Source organism: Rhopalosiphum maidis, chromosome 2 (genome assembly GCF_003676215.2).
Source record: "Rhopalosiphum maidis isolate BTI-1 chromosome 2, ASM367621v3, whole genome shotgun sequence".
Taxonomy (NCBI): Eukaryota; Metazoa; Arthropoda; class Insecta; order Hemiptera; family Aphididae; genus Rhopalosiphum; species Rhopalosiphum maidis.
The window spans coordinates 81,097,685-81,123,304 of record NC_040878.1 but is presented as its reverse complement, the minus strand read 5'-3'; the positions used below and the strand labels follow the sequence as shown (position 1 = coordinate 81,123,304).

At 28.8% G+C, this 25,620-nt stretch overlaps 3 protein-coding genes across 6 annotated transcripts; 1 reads left to right on the top strand and 2 right to left on the bottom strand.

Moving 5' to 3' along the window:
* Window positions 1-326: 326 nt before the first annotated feature.
* LOC113555143 (eukaryotic translation initiation factor 5) lies at window positions 327-10,685 on the bottom strand. 4 transcript variants are annotated; one of them, XM_026959482.1, is made up of 13 exons: window positions 10,585-10,685; window positions 10,028-10,499; window positions 9,779-9,881; window positions 4,403-4,517; window positions 4,059-4,311; window positions 3,891-3,994; window positions 3,623-3,803; window positions 3,406-3,566; window positions 2,567-2,713; window positions 1,443-1,586; window positions 1,222-1,359; window positions 960-1,145; window positions 327-795 (listed from the first exon to the last, which is right to left on the bottom strand). In XM_026959482.1, the coding sequence occupies exons 5-13, from the start codon at window positions 4,213-4,215 to the stop codon at window positions 679-681; spliced, it is 1,335 nt and encodes a 444-aa protein (XP_026815283.1). In that variant the 5' UTR covers window positions 4,216-4,311; window positions 4,403-4,517; window positions 9,779-9,881; window positions 10,028-10,499; window positions 10,585-10,685; the 3' UTR covers window positions 327-678. The 4 variants fall into 4 exon arrangements, with proteins under 4 accessions (XP_026815283.1, XP_026815284.1, XP_026815285.1 ...); XM_026959483.1 differs by lacking the exon at window positions 10,585-10,685 and having other exon boundaries at window positions 10,028-10,543; XM_026959484.1 differs by lacking the exons at window positions 9,779-9,881; window positions 10,028-10,499; window positions 10,585-10,685 and adding an exon at window positions 5,024-5,228 and having other exon boundaries at window positions 4,059-4,327.
* A 526-nt stretch (window positions 10,686-11,211) lies between these two features.
* LOC113555142 (cleft lip and palate transmembrane protein 1 homolog) lies at window positions 11,212-17,882 on the top strand. Its single transcript, XM_026959481.1, has 11 exons — window positions 11,212-11,256; window positions 12,833-13,051; window positions 13,133-13,288; window positions 13,368-13,556; window positions 13,672-13,789; window positions 13,847-13,946; window positions 14,007-14,257; window positions 14,827-15,002; window positions 15,077-15,323; window positions 15,443-15,610; window positions 17,147-17,882. Exons 1-11 carry the CDS (start codon window positions 11,212-11,214, stop codon window positions 17,317-17,319), a joined length of 1,842 nt encoding a protein of 613 aa, XP_026815282.1. The 3' UTR covers window positions 17,320-17,882.
* Window positions 15,878-16,713, bottom strand: LOC113555145. The gene is made up of 2 exons (XM_026959486.1): window positions 16,429-16,713; window positions 15,878-16,322 (listed from the first exon to the last, which is right to left on the bottom strand). Exons 1-2 carry the CDS (start codon window positions 16,632-16,634, stop codon window positions 16,172-16,174), a joined length of 357 nt encoding a protein of 118 aa, XP_026815287.1. The 5' UTR covers window positions 16,635-16,713; the 3' UTR covers window positions 15,878-16,171.
* Window positions 17,883-25,620: the final 7,738 nt, after the last annotated feature.

Genomic DNA, 25,620 nt, shown 5'->3' with positions numbered 1-25,620 from the left:
AATTATTCAACCATGAGTACTTATTATTAATTAGGGTTTGAAATAGTTTTGTGCATTAAAAAACTATTATAAGGTATGCATTTGTTCAAGCAGTAAATGAAACACAATTAAAATAAAAGACAATACTATTGTCTTTTTGTTTTATAAAAAATTATAATAATAATTAAAATAACAATATAACGTTGCAGTTGCATTTGTATTGAATCAAAATATGTAAAAGTATTTAACATGTAAATTCATATTTAACAAATATATTGTGCTAATTATTATTACAATATAATATTCGGTGTATGGGAGGTAAGAATAAAATAAAATAAGTCATATAATTAATTTTTTAATTACTGGAAATCTTTATTAGAATGGCTACTATAATTGAATACACTTTTAACTTATGGCATACACTTGTATAATAGTGAATAGCCACGTAGTAAAACATATTTGCAGCCACCTACTAATTATAAATAAATTATAATAATTATAATAATAAAAAAAAAAAACAAAGGGTACAAGAAGGATTTTAAATGTTACTTAATATTCTTATATATTGTAAATTAGAATCGGATAAATGTAATGTTGAAATTGTTTTAGTTGGTTTTGAATTGTATATTTGATTATATAATATTGTAAGCTTATTTTATTTGAATAATTAAATTTTAGGTGTTCTGTCCACCAAGATAATTAGATAGCATCAATATCAACGTCATCTTCGTTATCATCAACATTGGATTTGGCAGCAACTGGTGGTACAGGTTTTGCTTTTAATGTGCTAGTATGCACACGGTCATTATATTCAATCTGGAAAAAAAGTTGTTTCAATAAATATTAGCTTTAAAAAATATTTCTTTATGGAAGAACAATGCTTATTCATTCATAAGCGATATCAATGAAACAAACGAAATCAAGAAATATGGAATAGAATATAGTAAACTTGTAAAAATATCAAATAAAAAATGGTTTACCTCTACATCATCATCACTGTCGTCTCCGCTTTCCTCTTCTTCTTCAGCTTCACGTAGCCATGTAATAAACTGATTAGCGTTGTTATGTATTTCCTGGCTAAGCTCTTTAGAGACGTATTTTTTGCTGATTTTACTAGCCCAGTCTAATAATACAGACTCTTCCAAAATATCCGCATCGTAAAATAACTTAACATATGAAATAAATTAATAATAATTTATTGATACAAAATTTTAGCAAAACTACTTAATAAAAAAAAAATACCTTCAGTATAGCAGCAACTTTTGGCAACAAACTACTTTTATGGAGTCCAATTACTTGTTCTATCCCACCCAACAGATACCTTTGAGCCTTTTGATCCTCATGACAAAAACGTAAGAACAAGACACGATGTTTTTTCAACTAAAACCAAAACGATATTAATGAGTATTTTTTACATAATCAATGTTTTTATCAAGAGCACACAATAATATTTAGTAATGTACCTGCAAATGGATTTTATCATCAAATAATAGTTCAGCCAACACTAATGTAGCTTTGCTCTTTACTTCTAAACGCTCAGCTTCAGCTACAATTTCTTTGATTGTAATTGAATCTGAAATTAAACCAGAATCTCGTGCTTTTTGAACCTATAAAAAACCATGTAAAGTATACATAATCTTTCAGTATACCATATATAAAACAAGTTAAATTTTATATCAATAAATAGATAAATAAAAAGAAATCTAGCAACACAAACAAAACTCATTAGTAAAATGTTTAAACCAAAATAGTCAAATTTTGTATAGAACCAAATTTGTTAATTTATGCTTAACAAAAAGCAATATTTAGGAATTGAAAAATCAAACTTTATATTATAGGGTAAATATAAATGATTATATATATATGGTGACTTTATTTAAATGTATTAATCCCATTTTTTTCAAATACGAATACATAAGAAATATTGCAAAATTAAATAAATATAAATATTACAAATATACTATTTACAAAAATAAAATATTTGTGCTTTTGGTAAGAATGATTAGTTCTTATAAATCATGAAATTCCTTATAACTCAAAATTGGGTTACAATATGTTCTACAATTAGTTGCTTAGTAATATTGAATTTTATTTAAGACACTAGACCAGCATGTGTTGCATTGGTTAAGTATATTTAAGAATTTAAGACTAATGATTATCTAATGATGCATTAGATAATAATGCATTAATTAGCTATACGCTAATTCATGATAATTTTGAATTTTCCATTACTAATTGCAACGTAATATTATTTGTTGTAGATATAGATTTTTAGTTTCATTTTGTTCATAATTCTCCTATTCAAATACATTTAATGTAAAGAACAGCTTTAACTTATAGGAGTAATTTTGTTTATTTTTTTAAGTTAAAAATAGATCAGTAGATTATTAATTTAATTTTTAAGTTCTTCAAAAAATCTCTACAACTTCCAAAAAATAGCATGATTTGCAATTGCTCACTAAATTGCTGTTACTACTATTTTACATTTATTTAATTAAATTTAGCAATTATAAAAAAAAAAAACACTTAAGTTTCTTTTTAAGGATTAAAGATATTACTAATTATATATTTTAGTGCGAACTGTTACCTTGTTGTAAAATATATCCATTCTTTCTTTTTCAGTCTTATCTGTATCTTCATCAATGGTTAATCCTTTAGCTCCATCAGTTAAATCTTGCATACGAGCTCTTACTGCCGCATCAGATACATCAACAGCCCATTTATCATCAACGTCCTGAATTAATCAATAATAAACCATATTAATATTTAATAAACTTATATTTAACACATTTTGTGTAATGGCGAAGTACCAGTGTTTATATTTTGAAATAGTATCAAAAATAAATAAACTTGATGTCAATAAATTATATTTTTAATCAATACAAAATCAGTTTGATTATTAGTTAGAAATAGTTTGTTTTTCTTTTTGATATGCTTGTATATATATTGCTCAATTATTTTAACAAACAATCATTATTTTAAAATCCATTAATGTTTATACGATTTTTTTGATTTTTTCCTTACATAATTTTCAGTCAAAATAAAACATTAAAGTTATTTAATAAAATATTACTGTAAATACTGTAAAAATAGATTCATAATGCTATTAATAGATGTTTTAAAATAAATCAAAAACATTATTAAATTATAACAAAATAATTAACATATCATTATTTATTGTTTAAATGAGTAATTTCAACTAAATTGGTACTTGAAATTTCTAAAAAATAATTTTCTTTATATTTTATAGTAAATATTTAAAAAAGATTTTTAATGATTTTAAAAATGTTAAGTCATTTTGGAATAATGAGAATTGATCAATAAGATAATATTATCACCATGTACAAATTATTTCAAAATATGAAGCAACTGGTCAAGCACTACATATAATTTGCATGTTAAATAATAGAAAATTTCAAATCATACATCTTCAGCTAGTTTTTCTGGAGCTTGAACTATCAATTCTGAATTGTTGTCTTCTGGAGAACTAGACCTGCCTCCTTCACCGTTTTCGCCTCCATGTTTCTTAGAACGCTTGTTACGTTTTCCTTCAGTTAATGATGATCCCTGAGCCGCTGGATTTAAATCTATAATAAATTTAAGAGTTTAGATGGTACAAAATGTATAAGGCTAAAACCCTTACTAGGCGGATTCTTCAATATGTAGGCATTCAGTTTATGATTGGATTCCAAAGAACCATAATAACCACAAGCTTTACAACCCTGATGTATTGTTCCCTTTCTAGTACTGATCATTAAATCAGTCTCTGGATTATCACACTCTGGACATAACACATATTTCCGAATAAAACCATCCAAAAGATCCTTAAAATATTAATTTAGTTATAGCAAAAATTTAATGATTCAAACAGTATAAATATATGAATTAATTAAATCAAATTTTTTCCTTACTTGAAGTTTACCAGCATCATGAGCTCCATTTACAATAAATCTATCATGCTTAAAGTCAAATTGAGTTTGCGCACCTAGTTCACAGCCAAAGAACTTAGTTGGATCTGATAAAAAGAAATAAAAAAATTCAATATTGTATATAAACATTAACTATTGATTTTAAATTACATGTAGCTGGTCTTCCAATAGCTTTAGCCACTTCAGCCATATTGACAATCACGGTTTTGATGCCATTACCCTTGCCTTCAACTTTAGCCATAAGTCTAGGCATTTTATATCGATAGAATGCATCACTGACATTCCGATTTACGTTTAAGCTACCCATGATCGCAGCTGTATTGTTCCTGTATTAAGTGTAACCCGTCACGTTTCCCTGAATGGTTGCGATTTCCTGTGTCGGTTGCAGCAGTATTTTGATGTCCTGTTCCAACAAATTTCTATAAAAATAAGACATTTAAAAAGTAAAATTTTTTTCAATTTTCATTATTAAATGACTATTTCATAATATTTACCGAAAACTAAAACCCTGGTATTTTAAAGAACTCATGCACCTTGTAGCAGGGCCAATAAATGGCTCTATGAGCTTTTTACAACTGCCAGATCTTGCTCTGGATAATGATGGCGATACTGGAAAAAAATAATTCTTTCATTATTAAATGAAAAATTATACATCCTATAAATAATAATAATTGTAACTATGTTTTTACATCTAACATAATATAAATATTTATAATAGGTTAAAAATATTGTTGTTTATGATATTATTTTAATATACATTTTTTTTAAGCCATCATACTTTTCAAAAATGTAAAAAACGTGAAATTACATATTTATGAATATACTTATTTATATTCTGTACAGTATTTATATGCTTTTCTCTACCTATATCTCACAGTTTTAGAATTTTTATCTATATTATTATATAGATAATACTATAAAATAATATAAATGTATTTTAATATTAATTAATTTTTAACAATAAACAAATATATTAAATAATAAAAACATAGATTTAAAATTGATTTTGATTTTTTATAATCGACGGACTGCAGTGATCGTCAAAACTGCATTGCAAATTTGCAAAAATCGGGTTTTGACAATAATTATTAGTCTGGGGGCATATATGAACTCACCTATACGAGATAGCACCACCATATGTTTACGAGAGGTTTTCAGTAAAATAATGTTTAAACTGTAAATCAGTTTCAGAAGTCTGAAATCTATTTTGACTCGCGACAGTTTTAAATATTGGCGGAAACAATGACGACGGCAGTTGGGGTTCCGAACTTTTTTTTTAAATTTGCCAGCGAATAAAACGAGCTGCGGTGCACGATAAAAGCTGACGACAGACAGACTAACCGGAGTGTGCAGGCGTGCGGCGTAAAATCAATATACCTACTGGTGGTCTGGAGGAGGCTCGAGCCAGTGACAACTCGCGGTTCGTGGGCATGCCCGAACACGCCGCCGAGCGTCGCGTTTTGTCCAGGTCAATAAATTACCATTACGAGTACTGACTTCTAATGAGTACTTCACTACACCCAGCATTATTTACTCGCACGTTTGTACAGATTTTTTTTGTAAGATAATTATATGCGACGTGTTCCTAATTTTTCGTCCCTTGAATCATTAGATAAATAGTATTTTTTCCGTTATGTTTGCCAGAAATTAAGAAAATTTACGATTTTTTTTTCAGCCGTATAATTCGTACATACGAATAGAAACAGAATCGAATGAACTGTTAAACTATGTGCGGGGTGGAGTTGATTACACTTTTGGGGATAAGGGATGATGTAATTTCAAGCACTCGGGCGTGTTAGAAACGGGTTTCACATGGTTGAATTTTAAAATTTAGTTTTCAAGTTTAGTAGAAATTCAATTTTATTAATCAATATTGGAAAAACGATTTATTTAAAATTATATTAGGGATATAACTAATATGTAATATGGTGTAAGTAATGATAAAGAATTATTTTAGATCTAAAATGTTTTCTATGGAAAATAAAGTATCAGTACAAAGCCTTAAACATTTTATAAATGGATTGAGACATAGCAGCGATTATGCATTCAAACAACAAGATGTTAGATATTATATATTTGTAAATAATAAAATAACGATTCCATTTTAAAATTATTAGTTGTTAAGTTTATGTAATATTCTCATACCTACTAAGTATATGCACTTATTACAAGTGTTAATTACATTTATTATATATTTGTTTTTTGATAATTTATTTAAATAATATATTGTCAATAAATTATTTACACATTTTTAAACAATAAGTGAATATTAAATCTAAAATCATTTATTTTAAATATTAAGCAAATTAATCAATAAAAATAGTTTATAGACATAATTATATTACTATAACAACACTACTGAGCCCTAACTCTTAATTATATTGTCCAGTGACCAGTGTCATTCTAAAAAGGATAAGGTTTTAATGGACAATTTAACAGCGGCAAATAATTCATAATCTAAAATCTGATTTATTTTTATTGATTATATTTAATTTGTGGTAGATTAGACACACTAAAATGTTAATTTTAAATTTTTCTGAACACATCTCTAAATAATGGCATGCCGCATTAAAACGCTTATTCCTTATATTTTAATACTTATTTTCTATAAAATAAAAATTGCAAACACGATTAAACATATTATATATGTTTGAATCAGCAAAGACCTTTTTTAAAATTTATATAACCCTAAGATTTAGATAAACCTACATTGGCTACATTACAATATGTGTCCAAAAAAATTGTGATAAATAAATTGATTTTAAAGAAATTATAATTTGTAAATTTAAAACCTTAGGCAAATATTTTTGATAGTTACAGATGCATAGTGTATACATTACATAGACCAGAATTTCCCAATGTGTTCTGCGGAACCTTATTGAGAAAATTATTTTATATTGTATTTGGATTATTTATATTATTAAAACTTATTTTAAAAAAGAGGGTTCCGCGAAACATAAATTATTTCTCAAGGGTGCCGGGGTCGTAAAAGTTTGGGAATATTGACATAAACAACAATATTTAATGAGATTAATTAATTTTTTTTAAGAATCAAATAGTTATTTATCTATTAGAGCAGTACAATTTTCTTAAGACACAAGATTTGAGTAATTTATTATAAATAATATTGTTATTTGAATATACTTTATATAATGCATTGGTAGGATTTACTGATTAGAAATCTGTTTTTTTTTTTTTTTTTTAATAAAGTTAAATAGATTATTAATTTTATATCTTGTAAACTAATATTAAATCTTGTTAATACATTTATTAAACTTCATGAAAAATAGTTAACTTAAAAAAATATATATATATTTGATAAAATATTGAGATATTGTTAGCTACATATTTAAATATTATGACTTATAACTTTTTTTTTTTACTTATCAGTTCATTCAATTTATAAGGATATATATTATCATAATATAATAATAAAATAAGTCATTAAAATTTGATTAACTTTTTAATAAATTTGATTAATAGTGATCTATGAAATGGTAAAATTAATGTCAAATTATATGGTTTAAGAATTTAACTACATAGTACTATTCTATAAAATAAATGTTATTTATATTGCAAGTTGTAGTAAAAACTATAAACCATATAGGCTTGCGCACGGGGGGTTCTGGGTGTGCCTAGGCACCCCTGATATGTAATTGGGGCCCTAAAATTTAAGTCCTATAGCATATAATACATGGGCTCATATTTTAACTAATATTACTAGAATAAAAATAATATTTTGTATTATAACAGCTAGATTTTATTGACTACAAAAGTAAAAATTATAAACAAATATTGCAATTATCTTAAAAATGGATTTTAGATCCAACTATCTAATGAAATATTATATTACTTGGTACTAGTAATACCACTGATTAATGTGCAATATAATGTTAATAATATTTATTCATGCATTATAATTTATTAAAATATGTATATGTCTTGTTAAAAGAGGGCCTGAAAAAATTGTAGGCACCCACCGAAATTCAGGTCTGCGTACACCTATGTACTATGGACTCAACTAAAAATAACTTTCAGATTTTATGCCTAAATCAACATTAGACAGTTTAAATAGGTAATATTTTTGTTTTATTCCAAAATAATAATAACATCTTTATAGTGGTAATTTTCATTAAAAACCCATTTATAAGGTACAAATTATTAAACTTTTTTTTTTTATTGAATATAGTAATACGTTTATAATTGCCAATGATGGTAATATCAATAATAATGTCCAACTATATATATATAATATATAAGAAATGATTATCACCTACTCATATATTATATAAGTATTATATAGACAACTTTAAAACATATTAGCTTGGTATAACTTCATACAAAATTAGTTCATTTATATTTAAGTACTCGAGGAATTATAACTCAATAAATTATAATAGTTAGGTGTCTAACATGTGTATTTACTAAACTGAACTATATATTGTATATTTAACATAATTAATTATATGTATCCAACTGTAACATAAAGGTTATACCTACATTACAATATGTGATATAAAATTATTTCATAATGCCGAGTAAAATTTTTTTAAATTAATATCAACTAATATTTTTTTTGTGGTGAGATATTTCTTATCATCAAAATAAAAATAATTATTTATTTAGGCTATCTACTCAATTTTTAAACAAGCTATCAAATCAGTAATATAACCTATGATAGTATGACCTAAAAAAACCTAATGGCTAATACTGCAACTATACCTATAATTAATCAGTAAAAAAAATATAGTTACAACAGTTCAAATCACATCTCAATATGATTTAATGTTAGATGAACCAAGTATGATCACAAATATCTTCTAATGACCAAATCAAAATATACATATTTAATAACAATACACTAAATACATTAATTTATGTTGAATAAATAGGTAGATTCCTCACTGTTTTGTAAATACCTATATAATTATCAGTTATAAGCTATATGAAGTTCCTCAAACATATCTCAGTCTGTTCAAAAGGCAAGTAATTAATGAGTCATAACAAATGCATAAACAACAAAATATGTATATCTACAAGTAAAAGATAAAATCATTGTTAATAGCTAACAAGTGCTATACAATGTTCATTATTGTTATCTAAAAATATAAAATCTATAATTCATACACAGTGGGTAGTACAATTAAATAATGACAATTTAAATCAAAATATTATAATTGCATCAAAATTTTAAGTTATTTTAAATTTCTATATCATAATGTAACTTATAACAGATAATGACTTGGCCTACCTGTTTATATCTACTAAAAAAGAGTAGTATATAAAATTAAGTTTAAGTATCTGATACCTATCGGTAGATTATAGTATTTTAAATTTTATACAAATTAGTAATTACCAGTGTTCAGTAATGAGCAATAACAATTATTACATGGTACATTACGTTTTCATATTGGGTCATTTATGTGGATAATACCAGAATAGACATAATATTACGATCAGCATGAACCTGACCGGGGATGAACTGTAATTAAAGTGATCAAAAAAGTTAACTTTAAAAATTTCAAATGGGCAGACTGTTGCATTTTGTGCCATTAATGTTACGGAATCTGGCGGGGGAATGAAAAATTGGCAAAATAACGTCTAGCAAGAAAGGAAAAAGCTCGATTCGATTTTCGGGGATAGAAAACGCGTGAAACATATGGCCGCTGAGAAATTCGTAATTTGACCTCTATATCCCGTATTTATAGAACACGTTGGTCACACGGGATTTCAAGGTTATTATCGGCAAAATTCTGGTGACACGAAGAGAACGGGAAAAATTGAACACTTATATTTAAATACATCGGGTAATCGTTATTTAATTAATCACAAGCATTAAATAACACGTGTGTGTCGCGACGTCTGCTTACCCGTGTCGAGAAACTTCATATAAATGGTGTCGCCCTTCTGGGACGCGGGACTGACGATGAAATGATTAGCGAATGTGGTTCGCTTCTGTCGACTTGGCCAAAGCTAAAACACAAAACAAAATCGTACACGTATTACAACACGAAGACAGGAAAACCGGCGGAAAACAACGGCGCCCCACGCCAAAAATACGGCGTTTGCAGATAGTCGCGCGCGTACGATCGATGAAATCGGTACGGGTAGGTACTTACATCGGTGTCTTTGACAAGTCTCCAGACAAGTCGTGTTCCTGTCTCGGGAACCGTTTCGTCGGCTTTGCTGCAGCAGCTGCTTAGGCGGGACGGCGCAATGTTGCGACAATCGAACCGGTCGGACGGACGGCGAATTGGGAATGAGTATGAGAATGTGAACGTGACGCGACGACGACGGCAATACCGTCTGATCGATGTGGATCGTCCGATGCGCGCGCGCACACAGGCACAGGGGCAGGCAACGCGCGCGTTACCGTGACTTCGCGACGAGCGTACTTGTAGAACGTTGGTGGCGAGTTGCGACTTGCGACCGAGCCACCGAGCGCGCGAAACGGATCTCGTTGCTCACTTGCTCCACGGCTTGTTTAGTCGACGGGGGCGTCGTAATTACTTCTTTCTTTATCTATGGTGCGATTTACGCGGCGTCGTCGCACGATGAAAGAGGTCCGTGGAAGATCGGAACAGCAAAATGCTAAACGCCAAAAACAATTATTGTGAAAATATGTTGATAAAACGTAAAAAAAAAAAAAATAATAATTAATAATCTAAGATTGTACCATAGAACGTCGTCGTCGGTGATGGGCGGAGGCGGGGTTACAAAGTTGCGAAAACTAGTTACGTACCCACTACGTAGTCGCACGCGGTACGGTGGCAAAACCACGACGATGATAACGGCGCCGCCAACGCGACGGGCTCGGGGCCCACGGCTAGGTTGGTCACTCTGCGGTCCAACCGGGCGGTGTTGTTCTTATCAACCGCACTCCCCCCCGCACTGCGATAATGGATGTGGTATCTACGGTACGGTCGTATTTTACAGTAAAGTTGTAGTCGCTTGGCTTGCTGATTATATCTATATAGGGCCCATAGGGGGATAAAAAATAAATCGTACGACCGACCACCGACCGAGTACCGGTGACCAAACCTCCGAACGGCGAACACTTGGTTTCTTGGGACGCACACACGCACACGTTCGCGCTGCTCTACTCTATTCTATCCTATTGGATTTCGGCTTTTTTTTTTTTGTGTTCCGTTTCGTCTGATAGGAAGACGTCTCGCGTATGCGCGCCCCGCTCGCCGGACGTGATAATTCGCAGTTCCGTTAGCGCATCGCTCGTGTCAGCTGCCGTTGATGGTGTTCCGTTGGCCGTTCATAGTCGACTCAACGAACGTCTGCGACGCACGTCATGGCAGAGGTGGCCAGGAGAAATGAAGCGCCGCCAGGCGATGGGGTGAGACAAGCACTTAGTGAATAATATTATAATATTTTGTTTCTGGCGGATGGACGTTTTTCGAAAGGCCGCCGTTGTCGTTACTTCAGACCGAAAGTCCGGCTTTTCGACCGGGACTATAGATGGGAGCACGGTTTTCGGTTCGGCGGGCGCATCGCGCGCGGCCAACGCCTTTTAATCGGTTTTTTGGTTTTCGGAAATGTTTCTGTTCCGCAGTACACTTTCAACAGACACATCGTTTAACTGTCTGTCTACATGTCGTTTAATATGCGATTGCTCGTGGTACATTGATTTTGTGTTTGCGTTTATTTATTTGAATTAAAAAAAAAACGAAACCAAATTATTTCAATCTAATAGGGTCAAATAACTAATTTATCTAGACTGTTTAGCATATTATTTTCATTGGTACCTATCTAGTTCATGTGAAGCTATTTTATCGCCTAGAAATTCTGAAATGTAATAAATCTTAATCTTATAGCTACAAAAAAAATTTAAAAAAATGTTGATAACATTTAAATTTATATGATAAAACTGATTTAAATATGAAATATGGATTATTGTAAAGATATTATTTGCCGATGCATTCAATTTAATCGATTTATAACCATTCATAAAATTACATGAATACATACAATAGACAATAGATACTTATATAATTTAAGAAGTACTTTGTTATCTTATTTAAATTTAAAGAATTAAAATGGTATAAACTATAATTTGATAATATCTTCCTACTACATGTACTGGCTTTATTATATGTATACCAGATACCTATTTAATAATTATCTTATTTGAAATATTAATCATTGTCATAACTCAACATGATTACATTTTTAATTACTCTACAATATCCATTATTGCATTCTTTTTTTGTAATTTATACACATTTGAGATTTTCAACAAAAAAGAACAATTTAATTATTTGTGAAACTTAAAAATTCCCTGCTTTTTGTTATTATTTATATTATTATCTAAACTTCCATAATAATATTTCAAAATAATTTTAAGTTACTATGAAACTATTCATATGATCTATTTTTTTTTCATGAAATATTAGGTACAATAAAATATAATAATTTTTTTGTTTTGGAAAAATTTGGTTCAACTTGCCATATTATATTACTGGTTTGTTATAGCCTCGCCATGGTGAGTGAAAACTTTATAGCTCCGCTATCATATAAATACAAAATAATGAGTTTATTTATTAATATTTATAAATCTAATAATTCTAATAATCTAATAATAAATTTTAAAATGTTTATGCTTCTCTACTGAATGCTAATTTGTTATATTATGTATAGACCAGAAAAAGAATATAAACAGTGTTTTGACATTTTCTTAATAATTCTTTTTTTGTTATTTTTAAATTTCTAAAAACATATTATTACAAAATAAAAGTAGCAAATTATTAATTTAGTTTAAAATATTCAAGTGGTTTTTGTGATTTACTATTTGCTTTAACTTTGCATACTGTTTGCTTTCTAAATTAAAAATGTACTGCTATTTCTTATAGTAAACGATTAACAATTAAAATTAATTTAATTTGTAAAACTTAATAATTATTGTATTGTTAAAGGCTGGTAATGTGGAACCAGCGCAAGGCGAACAGCCACAACCCCAACAAGGACGATTCAATATGTTCTTTGGAGTTGTGAAAACATTAATTGTTAGATCACTAATTATCTATTTCATTACATCAATGTTCAAAAAGCCATCAACTGTACCTCCTGATGGTGTTACTCAAGTTGCAGATTCCATTCCAAATGTCAATTTTTTTGAATTTGGTACTAAATTTGTATGTATTTTATGATAATTGTTTATTTACAAATTGTTGGTATTAGGTGGTCAAACTTAAAAATATATGTTTTATTTTCAGGATATGTATGTCTATTTATCAGAAGACAGTCTTTTTAATGTAATAGATGATAGTGAACTTGTCTGGAAAAAAACAGATTTAGAATATGGAGACTGGACTTCAGGACCTAATAATGATGGTACTTATACTATCCAAAAATCTTTCGTTCCATCATCGGTAACTGATACATGATTTAATAAATTGGAACAATTTTAGCTAGATATATTGGTACAAATAAAACGGTTTTGTTTTTTAGAATTTGCAAAATAATGGATCAATTTATTTACATGTGTACTTTATTAAAAAGTCAAATTCAAATATAAGTAAAAATGACCCTTACGTTGTTCATGCATCAAAACAATTAAATAAGTTTAAAAAAGTTAAATTCTTAAAAACTCATAACTTACTTACTGGTGAAACATCTGCTACTCCAGAACAAATCGAAGTAAGTGAAATAATTTAATTTTTTTTTTAATGGTAAATAAATTTGGTTGTTGTGTTAAAGACAGAGAAAAACAGTTATTATAAAGTGGTTTTGCTGAATTAATTTTATGTTTTAGAAAGCTGAAAAATTTGAGACTGAAATAATATCACATTGGCATCCAAATTTGACAATTTGTTTAGTAACTGATCAAACCAATTGGACTAAAGGATCTCTCCCTGAACCATTTTCTGAATGTAAGTTATCATGTAATTAAATAACTTAATCTATTATTTATTTTATTTAATATTTAGATCTAGAATTCTTGCCGCACAATCGATACAAGCCAATGGTATTTTTCAATGATTTCTGGAACATGCTTAGAGACTATCAACCAATTAATAATACTGTCAAGTAAATAACAATAATTTTTGATTAATTTCAAAATTAAAGTTGTGTTTATTAATGTTGCAGAAATTTGGATTTAACACTAACATTCCAACCATTGTCATTATTTAAATGGCAAATGTATTCTGCTCAGACCATGCGAAATAAATGGACTGCTGGATTTTTAGGCGATACTTTTGCATCAGATGCTAATGAGGATGATCAAGATCAAGATTCATTAAAAGAAGCATTGTTAGAGACTTCACCATATATTTTGGCAGCTACAATCATTGTATCAATATTGCATAGTGTTTTTGAGTTGTTAGCTTTCAAAAATGGTAACAATTTATGTAAAAACTACAATTATGTATTAGAGTGGTTGTGATATGGTATATAGTTCCTCAATAGCTTTTATATTTTACATAGAAAACCACTACTGTCTAAGAAGCATGAAGACAATGTCTATCTTAATATAAATTTGAAAATAAAAACAATGAGGTATAAACAATTTTAAAATGATAAATTTGGTATACCTATTGTCAATGAAAATGTTTGATATACTTTTAAATTTATTTATGTTTTATCTAACTTATTGAATGTTTTATTTTGTAATTTTTTTCCAATTATTTTTAAGTCTACTCATATGTTTTATTTCTTACATTGTTTGGGGTCAAGTTTTTTTGGATTAAACTCAAATTATAAATAAAATAACAACGTCCCTTATCAACTGTAATTGTATTGGACAGTTTTTATTTCTTATTTTTTCTGCATGTCTTATTTATTCACTCTTTGTCATTGATATAATATATACATATATATATATATATATATATATATAAATATTACATTATAGTGTATATAAACAATATATCTTAAATAAGTTAAATTTAAAATAATTATTTTACAGATATTCAATTTTGGAAGGAACGCAAGTCTTTGGAAGGTTTATCTGTACGTGCAGTATTTTTTAATGTATTTCAATCCGTTGTTGTGCTATTGTACGTGCTTGACAATGATACAAACACGATCATTCGCATCAGTTGTTTCGTTGGATTGGGTATTGAATGTTGGAAAATCAATAAGGTAAAATAATTTATAAAAATGTTTCAAATTTAAATTAATAATTAACTATATTGTGTCTTTATATTATGTTTTAGGTATTGGACATAAGTCTTGATCGGCAAACACGGTATTTAGGTATTATTCCAAAATTTATATTTAAAGAAAAAGGGTCCTATGCTGAATCCAGCACAAAGGAATATGATAGATTGGCATTTAAGTACTTATCATGGGTACTATTTCCTCTCCTTGCTGCATATGCAATTTATTCACTCGTCTATGAAGAACACAAAGGATGGTATTCTTGGGTACTTAATATGTTGTATGGTTTTCTATTAATGTTTGGTGAGCATTATTTGTTTTATTCAGAATAAAGTAAAATTTATCCTTTTTAAGAAGATAAAAGTTAATTACTTTTAAACTTAATTATATTATATTTCTATAGTACTATAATACTTTTGCAGGTTTCATTACAATGACTCCACAATTGTTCATTAATTATAAACTCAAGTCTGTAGCACATCTTCCTTGGAGAATGATGTCTTATAAATGTTTAAATACATTTATTGATGATATATTTGCATTTGTTATTAAAATGCCAACAATGTACCGTTTGGGTTGTTTTAGAGATGGTAAGTAGCATTCAAGAATAAACTACTCTAATATGTCTTTTCCTTAACTCCATAGCACTCATCTTTGGGTTGACCTCTGAGCTATTTAATTTTATTATTTTAATTAATGAATCTATGTTGCTACAATGTCCTTATTATAGAAATGGTTACCTTAATCTAGTTGTGCTTAAATCCTTTAATCACAAGCTCAACTTAACTTTGTACTATCTATAACATTTCTTCTCTGCGATCCAATGTCTTCTCTTGTGTATTACTGGGTATCTGCCAAGGACTCATTCTTCTAATATACATACCCAGTTTCCAGTGACTATTTTTAATAGGTAAATTTACATAAAGGAGTAAATTTTAATATTTTTTAATTTTAAATTTTATAGTAAGTTAGTACATTCTATTATTAAAAATAACACAAAATTTTAAAAATTGTAATGTTTGTTATATTGTATGTTTATAAGACAAATCAACTTATGTAGGTATTGCATCCTTTTAATACCACTTCCCGATTTCCTGTATCATAATAACATTGCGACCACAGATATTATATAGTTCTTTATTATACTCTATTCAGTTTAAGATTATACCATGTGGCGGACAAAAATTTGTCGTGTCATTGTCTCCCCACTCCCAGTAACGATTGTTAACAAAACAATCAATCAGGAGGGTCTGATAACATACAGCGGTCAATAGCATATGTTCAAACCAGTGTACTCTTATACTGAAAAAAATATATACATACACATTTAAATGTTTCTCACCAATAAATAATGCAATAAACTATTGCATTACTATCTTTTAAATTAAAAATAATAATTCATATTTACTATTCAGTAACTATACTCCATTTCATGAGAGAAGGTACATATTTTTTTGTCGGTCCATAAGCATCTCTCACCACTTTATAATTGATGTGGCTAATCACCGAGTGGTACATAGTGGGAGAAATGCTATTGACAGCTGCAGATAGATGCTTGAATTCTCTCATGAAATGGGGTATAGTTCTTATTTTTCTTGCTCTTATTCGATTCATTTTTGAATTTTGATAATTGCATCACTATTAAATAAAATTGAATAAGTATTATCACATTCTCTTTGTGTCTAAAATTGATTTGGATTTTATTTTATTATCAAAGTTGAATGTAATTTTATTAATGATTTTTTATGTTTATAGTTAAATACTAAATAGATATATTGACAATAGACTTATATCAAATTATATAATATATTAAGTGAAAATTTGCAATTTTATATTGAACCTCCAGAAAAAAAATGCTATTTAATATAACCCCCTTTCCTACTAATAAATGTTTTAACGATTTACTCAATTTTGATTTGTTGAGAATAAAAAGAAGTTAAACAATTTTATAATATGAATGTGTTATAAGCTTATAAAGTTATAACTTTGTTATAACATTAATATTTTGTTGCATGTATTTCTTAAATTTGTATGTGTATTTAATATTATATCCGTCCACTATTCTCTTGCCCCCTAGAGATATAAAAGTCTAAGTAAAAATTATATTATTATTGTTTTTTTTTTAGATGTTGTATTTTTCATATTTTTGTACCAAAGATGGATATATAGAGTAGATCCAACTAGAGTAAATGAATTTGGATATGCTGCCGAGCCAGTTGAAGAACAGCCACAAGCTATTGAAGAAAAGCCACAAGCAATTGAAAATGAGAAACCTGAAGATGATAAAAAGAATGATTAATAAAATCTTCTCAATTGACATATTTAACAGTCACTAAATGTATTTTGTTTCATTTTTTTTTTTTTTTTAATAATTAATATACCAAAACAAAATAGAAAATATTATACCGATTTACATAAAGTACTGCTTTAGTAATTTAATAATTTACAAATATTGTTCAACTATTATTGTAATAAGATAGTGAGTTTGTATGGATAAATTAAGTTTCTTTTTTTTTTGTTTTTTAATTTTTGTTAAAGGGTATGGCACCTAATTTATAAAATAATAGTTAAGATAAATGGCGTGCAAGTTAAAATATTTTGTTTTGTGTTTTGTATTGTTATCATGTATAAGGCATGGGAGTTCATGCTTTTGCACAGTTCAATGTATAGTTATGAGAAACTTTTATGCAATGTATGAATTTAAAGAAATTTATTAATCTATCAGAATTTAAAATGTTTTGTATTACATACAACCCTTCTCTTAATTAAAATAGTACAATTTTCTTTTATAATACTTCGGTCTGTTGATGTTTCTTTAATATATTTTTAATCATGCCAAATACAGCTGTTCAAATCATTCAACTTGTGTTAACCTTAATTATTTTTACTTTATAATATATTGTTTATAGATAAACAAAATACTATTAGTAGCTTTTAGTGTGCAAGATAAATAAATGGTAAGCATACTGTTTTTAAATGCATGAACGTCCATGTCCTTGTAAACAAATATAATTATTAAGGTTTTGTTATACAATTATTAGTTAGATTATCAAGACAAATTTGATGAAACTCATTTAAAAGATTGATTAATTTTAGTTCTATATTCCGTTAAAATATAATAATTGATATTTTAATGTTGTACTAGAACATATTTTACTTATGAGTTACATCAAAAAATTATTAGTATTTTTAATTGAATATTTGTTATTGTAAAATATTGGATATCTTATTTTATATACCGAATTACATTTTTCAAAAATAAATATTTCAAAATTTTAGTTTTGATTTTTAACTCAGTATGATAAATAATTATAACATTAATAAAAAATCACCTATTTGTAATTTATTAAATTAATTACACCAAATAGATCTGTGGCTATTTATATTATTCAAATAATTTTATAAATATTGCTTTAAAATTATACATACATAACAAAATTAATTTTGATTTAAATAAGAAATACACTAATATTTGTGAATATATTTTATATAATTCAACATTTTGAATATAAGCTTTTAAATTGAACAATTTGTACTATAAAGTTATTCCAAATATTTATACAGTATTAAATAAACATTACATTAATTTTATATCTAAACATGTTATATTATTAAACATAAATTAATAATTATATTTGTGATATATTACTTTAAAATAAACTTATAATATTCTTAACAATTGTTTACTGCGTGTTATTTATTTTAGTTAAGTATTTAAAAATGAAAATTAAGGGACCTTAGTGAGTATAGGGTATAGAAGGTTTAACCTACTATGTATTACAAAGTAGCTTGCTGCGCTTGCGATTTACCTTATTTATATTATATTTTAATACCAATCTGTAATATAATTGTAAAACCACAGTAAGATGTAAGACACAATTCACATTTAAGTTTTAAGAACAATTTATAACTTAAGTACTTACAAACATTGGTATTATTAATTTTGTTCTAAATTGATATTTAATTAACAAATTTACCTGGAATATTTAAATAATTTTAAGTATTTCAGATTAGATTTTGAGAAAGATTTATATATAGGTACATATAATTTTATACATTTAGTTGTAAAAGAACTAATAAAAAACATACTATCCAACACCAAAGAGAATTAAAAATATAATAAGAAAAAATATCATAATTTCAACTATGTATTATGTTACAATAATGTGAATAATACATCGTCATAACAACAACACTAGATTAATCAACGTCCTAATAAATGACGCCGAATATAAAACGGGTGCGTTTACCGAATATTGTCAGTCTACCCTCAACCTTCAAACTGGCAAGAACAAAAAAAAAAAAAAGAAGAAACAAAACCCAGACGATCGGCGGCGAATCCGGTAGGAGAAGAGAAAAGCGACCGGACAAAGATCGCGGTTAACAGATACCGATCACCGGACGAACACCGTAGGCTACGCTGGATCGTAGCAGTACGGTCAGACCAGAAGTTACTGTGGTAGACGGGTAGTATCGACTCAGCTGCGACCACCGGCAGACATCGTCTATACAAACCTGTCACGAACACCAGACTAATGTCCTCACGGACGTCGGCCGGTCTTTTTGAGCGTTCCGCCAAATCGGTGACCACGACGCGTTCCGCCGTTACCGTACCCGCGCCCTTTGGTCATAGCACTTTGTATCGGTGGTGTTCTACATTGTACAACCCACGGCGATATTATATCGACGTGCGCCGCTCAGAGCTAATCGATTATCGGGATCGTCATACCAATGACGCCCGACGAACGTTCTCGAAGTGCCGTCGCGTAGGGTTAGGTGTACGTTGCAGACGTCCGCGGCATCACGTCACACGACTGTATGCGTGTCGATCAACGACAGCTCTCTTCCCTGCCGGTCGGTTAATCCCGACCCGGTGCTATCTCATCGGGAAACAAAAATCGCACTTTTCAGGACCCAAAAATTCTACGTTATCCCTCAAGGGCCACACTCTTCTTTGAGGTATGCTCCGTCGCACGGTGACCGTAACTTCTAAATCCGATAATTATGTATTATTTAGAAATGTAAAACTTAAAAGTGAAAATTATGGTTTGGTCAGAAATTTGGATTTAGATTATATTTTTGAGAATTCAAAAATGAAAATTCTTAGTATTCTTCAAAAATTGAATGAAAAACAGAAATTTGCAAAACAAGTTTATTACAAAATTGATTTTGTTTTTTTTTTTGTATTTAAAAATCAAATATTCGTAGATACTTGAAATGTTCACTAAATATTTATTTTTTGCATCATTTCTACACTAGTGCTTCATAGTAGCTGTATCATATGAATGGTCACCTGAAATTAACATTGCATTGTCTATTTGTCAACACGGTTGATTGACTAAAACACCGCTCTGACGCGAAAAACGATTATGCGTTGGTCGTACGATTTCGTACTCGATACTTATATTTCAATACCTGGCGTTTGTTACGGGTGGTTTTGCATGTGTAATATTAAAATAATTAATAACGCTTGAAAATGTATAGTAAAAATTTAGGTATTTTCGTATTTTTATTTATATTATGATTATGAAATACTAATTTAATATCTTTCAACGACTCAAGGTCCATAATAATGTATTTATGAGAAACAAATATGAAGTTGTAAATTGATTAATATATTAAAAATATTCGTCACACTGGTCATGCAAATGCTTACGGAAATGTAAAATATTTATGTATAAAAAAATTTGGAAATATTTTTGTGATTGCTGTTTGTTTCTAAAAAGCGTAATCATGATGTTGAATTCGATTTGTAGGATCAAAAATTCGTTGGCAATAATGTTTTTGTTATTGTGAAAGTTGAATTTTGATTTTAAAGTCGCGTAAATTTATCTCGTATCTACCTATATGTTATTATATATGAGTTATGACTTTGTTCCTGAATGTAAATACACGTCTTATATTCGTATGGTTACAGAATACAGAATACATTTATGAATAAATAGTTAAAAAATCAATTATTCAAAATTTGAAAAAAATTAATTTTGTTTAATATACCTTTGGCTAGCCTCCTCCCACTAATAAAAACCCATAAGCAAATTATGTAGATATTTAGCATGCGATTCAAACGAATTTGCAAAGCTTAATTTTGAAATTCGCACGACCCTTCTCCTCAAAAAATCAATTTGCATGAGGGGAAAACAGAAAAACGTTTCGTCAGCCCTTTCATTTCGATTTTCCATTAATATTATAATCTCGTTATCATTGTATAGAATAAAAATGAATTTCTAGCTTGGTATGAAACTTCTATAACCTACAAGCCCTAATAATGACTAACACAGTGGGTTATTGGTTCTCGACCTTTTATTTTATTTTTTCCTTACATCAATAATAATAATTAGGTGAAGCTAAATATTTACTAGTAAATACTAACCAAACCTAACCAGCCACTATGAAGCGCTAGTGTAGAAATGATGCAAAAGTGGTGGTTCTTTCATCATTGCATTGTCGCTGTATTCCTACACAATTTTAGGTCCATAAATTTATAAAGGTTATAAATTACAACTAAAATATATATATATATATATATCCCTTTAATTGACTTAAGAATAGTCAAACAATTTTGAAAATTATACTATTTAGCGAATGATAATAATAAATTTTTGGTGGAAATTTCAAATACGAATATTTGATTTTTAAATACAAAATAATAATGATAATGATACATAATAATCGGGTGTAATCAAAGAAGAGTGTGGCCGAGGCAGGCCCTTGGGGGCCCTGGAAAGGGCGATTTTTGTTTCCCGATGAGATAGCACCGGGTCGGGATTAACCGACCGGCAGGGAAGAGAGCTGTCGTTGATCGACACGCATACAGTCGTGTGACGTGATGCCGCGGACGTCTGCAACGTACACCTAACCCTACGCGACGGCACTTCGAGAACGTTCGTCGGGCGTCATAGGTATAACGATCCCGATAAGCGATTAGCTCTGAGCGGTGCACGTCGATATAATATTGCCGTCGGTCGTACAATGTAGAAATCCAGCGACATAATACGTCGTTAGTGGAGTCCGCGATGATGAGTGCCGCGTCTTATTCTATACTATAGTTCGTGACGTTTGGTCGACAATTCTATCGGTGTAGTCGACGATGTTCGTCCGATATTCAATATCCACTAATGACAAGCTTCGTCCGATTGTCTGGGACTTGTTTCTTCTTTTTTTTTCGATAATCGTCTACCGGTGGTGGCTGGGTAGAGGCGAGTGAAGCTGAGTCGGCATTATCCGACCCAGCTGAGGTGAACAACCAGATACTGCACTGCGCCTGTGCGCAGAGTCTTATGTGACCCACCACGTTATTCCTCCTCAGTCTCAACGTACCGTAGACGGACGGTACCGACCCGGCAGTGGGCGTCTGGACCTGTGAGGACCGGGGTGAGGAGCTTCGCGTATGTTCTCCGCCAATGCCATACAGAATTGCCACAAGCGGAGTGATAACTTTGAGCCACTCGAAAGTGCTAGGACCTAAGGTACGGTAACGGCGGAACAAGTCGTGGTCACCGATTTGGCGGGGTGCACAAAAAGACCGGCCGACGTCCGTGAGGACATTAGTCCGGTGTTTGTGACAGGTCTGTATAGACAATGTCTGCTGGTGGTCGCAGCTGAGTCGATACTACCCGACTACCACAGTAACTTCTGGCCTGACCGTACTGCTACGATCCGACGTAGTCGACTGTGTTCTTTCGTTGATCGTTAATCTGCTAACCACGAGCTTCGTCCGGTCGCTTTTCTCTTCTCTTACCGGGTTCGCCGCCGATCGTCTGGGTTTTGTTTCTTCTTTTTTTTTTTTGTTCTTGCCAGTTTGAAGGTTGAGGGTAGACTGACAATATTCGGTAAACGCACCCGTTTTATATTCGGCGTCATTTATTAGGACGTTGATTAATCTAGTGTTGTTGTTATGACGATGTATTATTCCATTATTATCACATAATATGAGTACATAGTTAAAATGATGGAATTTTTTATTTTTATATTTTTAATCCTCTTTGGTGTAGAATTGTATGTTTCTTATTAGCTCTTTTGAACTATATGTTATATGTACAAAATTAATAAAATTTCAGGTAAATTTATTAATTAAATATCAATTTTGAGCAACAATTAAAAATAGCAATTAATTAATAATACCCAAGTGTGTATAACTTAGTCGTGACTTGTATATTACTTCTTATGGTATAAAAATATAATCTAAATTAGATAGATCGCGAGCACAACGAGCGACTTTTTAATACATAGTTGGTTAAACCTTTTATATAGGTGCGAGTGGCTTCTCGTAAATGAGGTAGAGCCACAGTATTAAAATCCTGGGTTCGCCACTGAGAATTCGCCCCAATACAAGTGATATAACTAGTTATAAAATTATATTCATAAACTTACCCAGACTTTGTAAAACCTAATAAAATATTGTAAGATTATCGATTTGTACATATTTTGTAACAGTTGTAAATTGGAAAGTGATATTATCGGGAAACTAATTCGAACATTTTTAAATTGACGAATAACCGTAAAATTAACCCTTATTATTTTTTCATTAAACTAAAGGATTAACTTCATGATTATTAATGATAAAATAAATATATTTCATTATAATAAAGAAAATTATAAGTAGCAAGTGAAAATGATTTTTTTTTATAATTTAATTATTTTTTATTGCACAATCAAAATCATTTAAAAAAAAAATATGCGGCAATATGAAAGATTTTGGTGTAGGTTTTAGGTATATATCATTGATTATACTTATACGTTGTATATAAATAAATAATCAATGGTATATTTATTTATATTAAAGATATAGTTTAAAGAATAAAGAACCCTCCCATTGGAGAAATTTCGAGTTGGTAAAATTAATCATACTTGTGATTTAAAACGCAATCATTATTAATGATTAATTTTGTTGAGCTTTATTTTTTATTTATTTTTTAAAATATATTAAAAATATTTTTTTTATTATGTTAAATTATGTATTTATATTATGTTTAATCGTATATTTTACAAACTCAATTCATGTCTACTGAAATTAATGAATTTTAAATTATGTAATTTATGGTTCTTATTGACTTTAATAATTTCATTTTTTTTTATGGCAAAATGTATTAGTCAGTAAGGATTTAATAAATTAATAATAAGGCAATGCAAAAATATAATAAAATGTACAAAACATCGCAATTTGTTGTGATAACTTAGTGATTTAACTGTATAAGTTTATGTTCAGCTAATAACATTATAGGAATTTGATTAACATATTTAAAAATAGATTTAAAAAATGTTATGTAACGGTAGACACAATTGATAAAACAAAAATATTGTTTTGTCTATTCACTTGTTTGATATTTAGTATCTATTTTACCAGTAGAAGTTAAAAATAATAATATTATTTGTTTTTTTTTATGTAATGCCTATTAAAAAATATTAATGAACATTAAAAGTTATAAAAATATATTAGCTGTATTACTCGACTTTGTTCATGTTAAAAATAATATTTATCTTTTTATCGTTTTCCGTTTTATATCAGTTGAAATACAATATAAACCAGCACAATTAAATTAATTTTATGATTTTTTGCTTCTTAATTAATTTTTGACGTATTTTTATTCTCGCAACTAGAGAAATACTCAACAAAATGCTCAAAGGCCGACGTAAATCTTACATTGTTAAGATTGGTCGATTGGTGACTTTTTTATGGAGACCTTTTTGTGTTTATATCAATATGATATGTAAATCTTAAAAGTTAAAAGTAATCATTGTAATTGTATTTATAAGTATTTGATTTTAAGATTTGTTTTATTTTTATGTATTTTATATTTCTAAATTTCTAATAATTATAATAGTAATATAATTTAAAACCAATAGCAACCATTTAGATTAACAAAAAAATATTCAATTTTCGTAAATCAAAATTAAATTCATGTGTAACTCGCCGTATAAGCTATAGAAACTTGTATGAGTTAAAAAATATATTATAATCATACTTTAAATTTCAAGAAATCTATAAATTTGATTGAAAACGGGCCAGTAGCTTTTGAATCTATAGAGGACAAACAAACAAACAAATATTTATTTTTATAAATAAATAGATTCGCTAAAAATTAAAATATATGAATAATATAAATATAATATACACTTCGATAAAAAAAATAAATTAAACATTATGCAAAAATATACATATTCATTTTAAATTTATAATAGTGAGATCATGAAATTAATTTATTTCTTGAACATATTATTATACAACTATATAAATTGTGCAAGTTGAAATCTTCTCGGAAATATAATAACTTCTCGGCCTCAATTTCCGGTTTAGAATTTAGGTTTTTATTGTCTTTTATTTTAATAATTGATTAACTAACTTTTAACATTAATTACAATCTCTCAACGTCACACAAATCATAATTTATTATCGATACAGGTACTTTGTGAAAACGCTGTAGAGGAAAAAACATTTCTAATGTAATAATATATCGAATAATAATAATTTTCACATTTGACATATTATATAATTCACAATATTTATTAATCGTTTCTATTGATCTGTCTTCGCACAGCGACCCATCTTGTGCATAATATATAAAAATATTCTGACGTAAAAAGTTGAAGAATCTTATAC

What these genes read in the sequence shown, in the direction of transcription:
- LOC113555145 (XM_026959486.1), bottom strand. Translation starts at nt 16,634, where the DNA reads ATGAATCGAATAAGAGCAAGAAAAATAAGAACTATACCCCATTTCATG. An exon ending in TGGAGTATAGTTACTGAATA is followed by an intron (nt 16,323 to 16,428) that starts GTAAATATGAAT and finishes TATTTTTTTCAG; the next exon opens with TATAAGAGTACACTGGTTTG.
- LOC113555142 (XM_026959481.1), top strand. Translation starts at nt 11,212, where the DNA reads ATGGCAGAGGTGGCCAGGAGAAATGAAGCGCCGCCAGGCGATGGG. An exon ending in AAGCGCCGCCAGGCGATGGG is followed by an intron (nt 11,257 to 12,832) that starts GTGAGACAAGCA and finishes GTATTGTTAAAG; the next exon opens with GCTGGTAATGTGGAACCAGC. An exon ending in CCCTGAACCATTTTCTGAAT is followed by an intron (nt 13,790 to 13,846) that starts GTAAGTTATCAT and finishes TTTAATATTTAG; the next exon opens with ATCTAGAATTCTTGCCGCAC.
- LOC113555143 (XM_026959482.1), bottom strand. Translation starts at nt 4,215, where the DNA reads ATGGGTAGCTTAAACGTAAATCGGAATGTCAGTGATGCATTCTATCGA. An exon ending in CATATTGAAGAATCCGCCTA is followed by an intron (nt 3,567 to 3,622) that starts GTAAGGGTTTTA and finishes AATTTATTATAG; the next exon opens with ATTTAAATCCAGCGGCTCAG. An exon ending in ACAGTGATGATGATGTAGAG is followed by an intron (nt 796 to 959) that starts GTAAACCATTTT and finishes CTTTTTTTCCAG; the next exon opens with ATTGAATATAATGACCGTGT.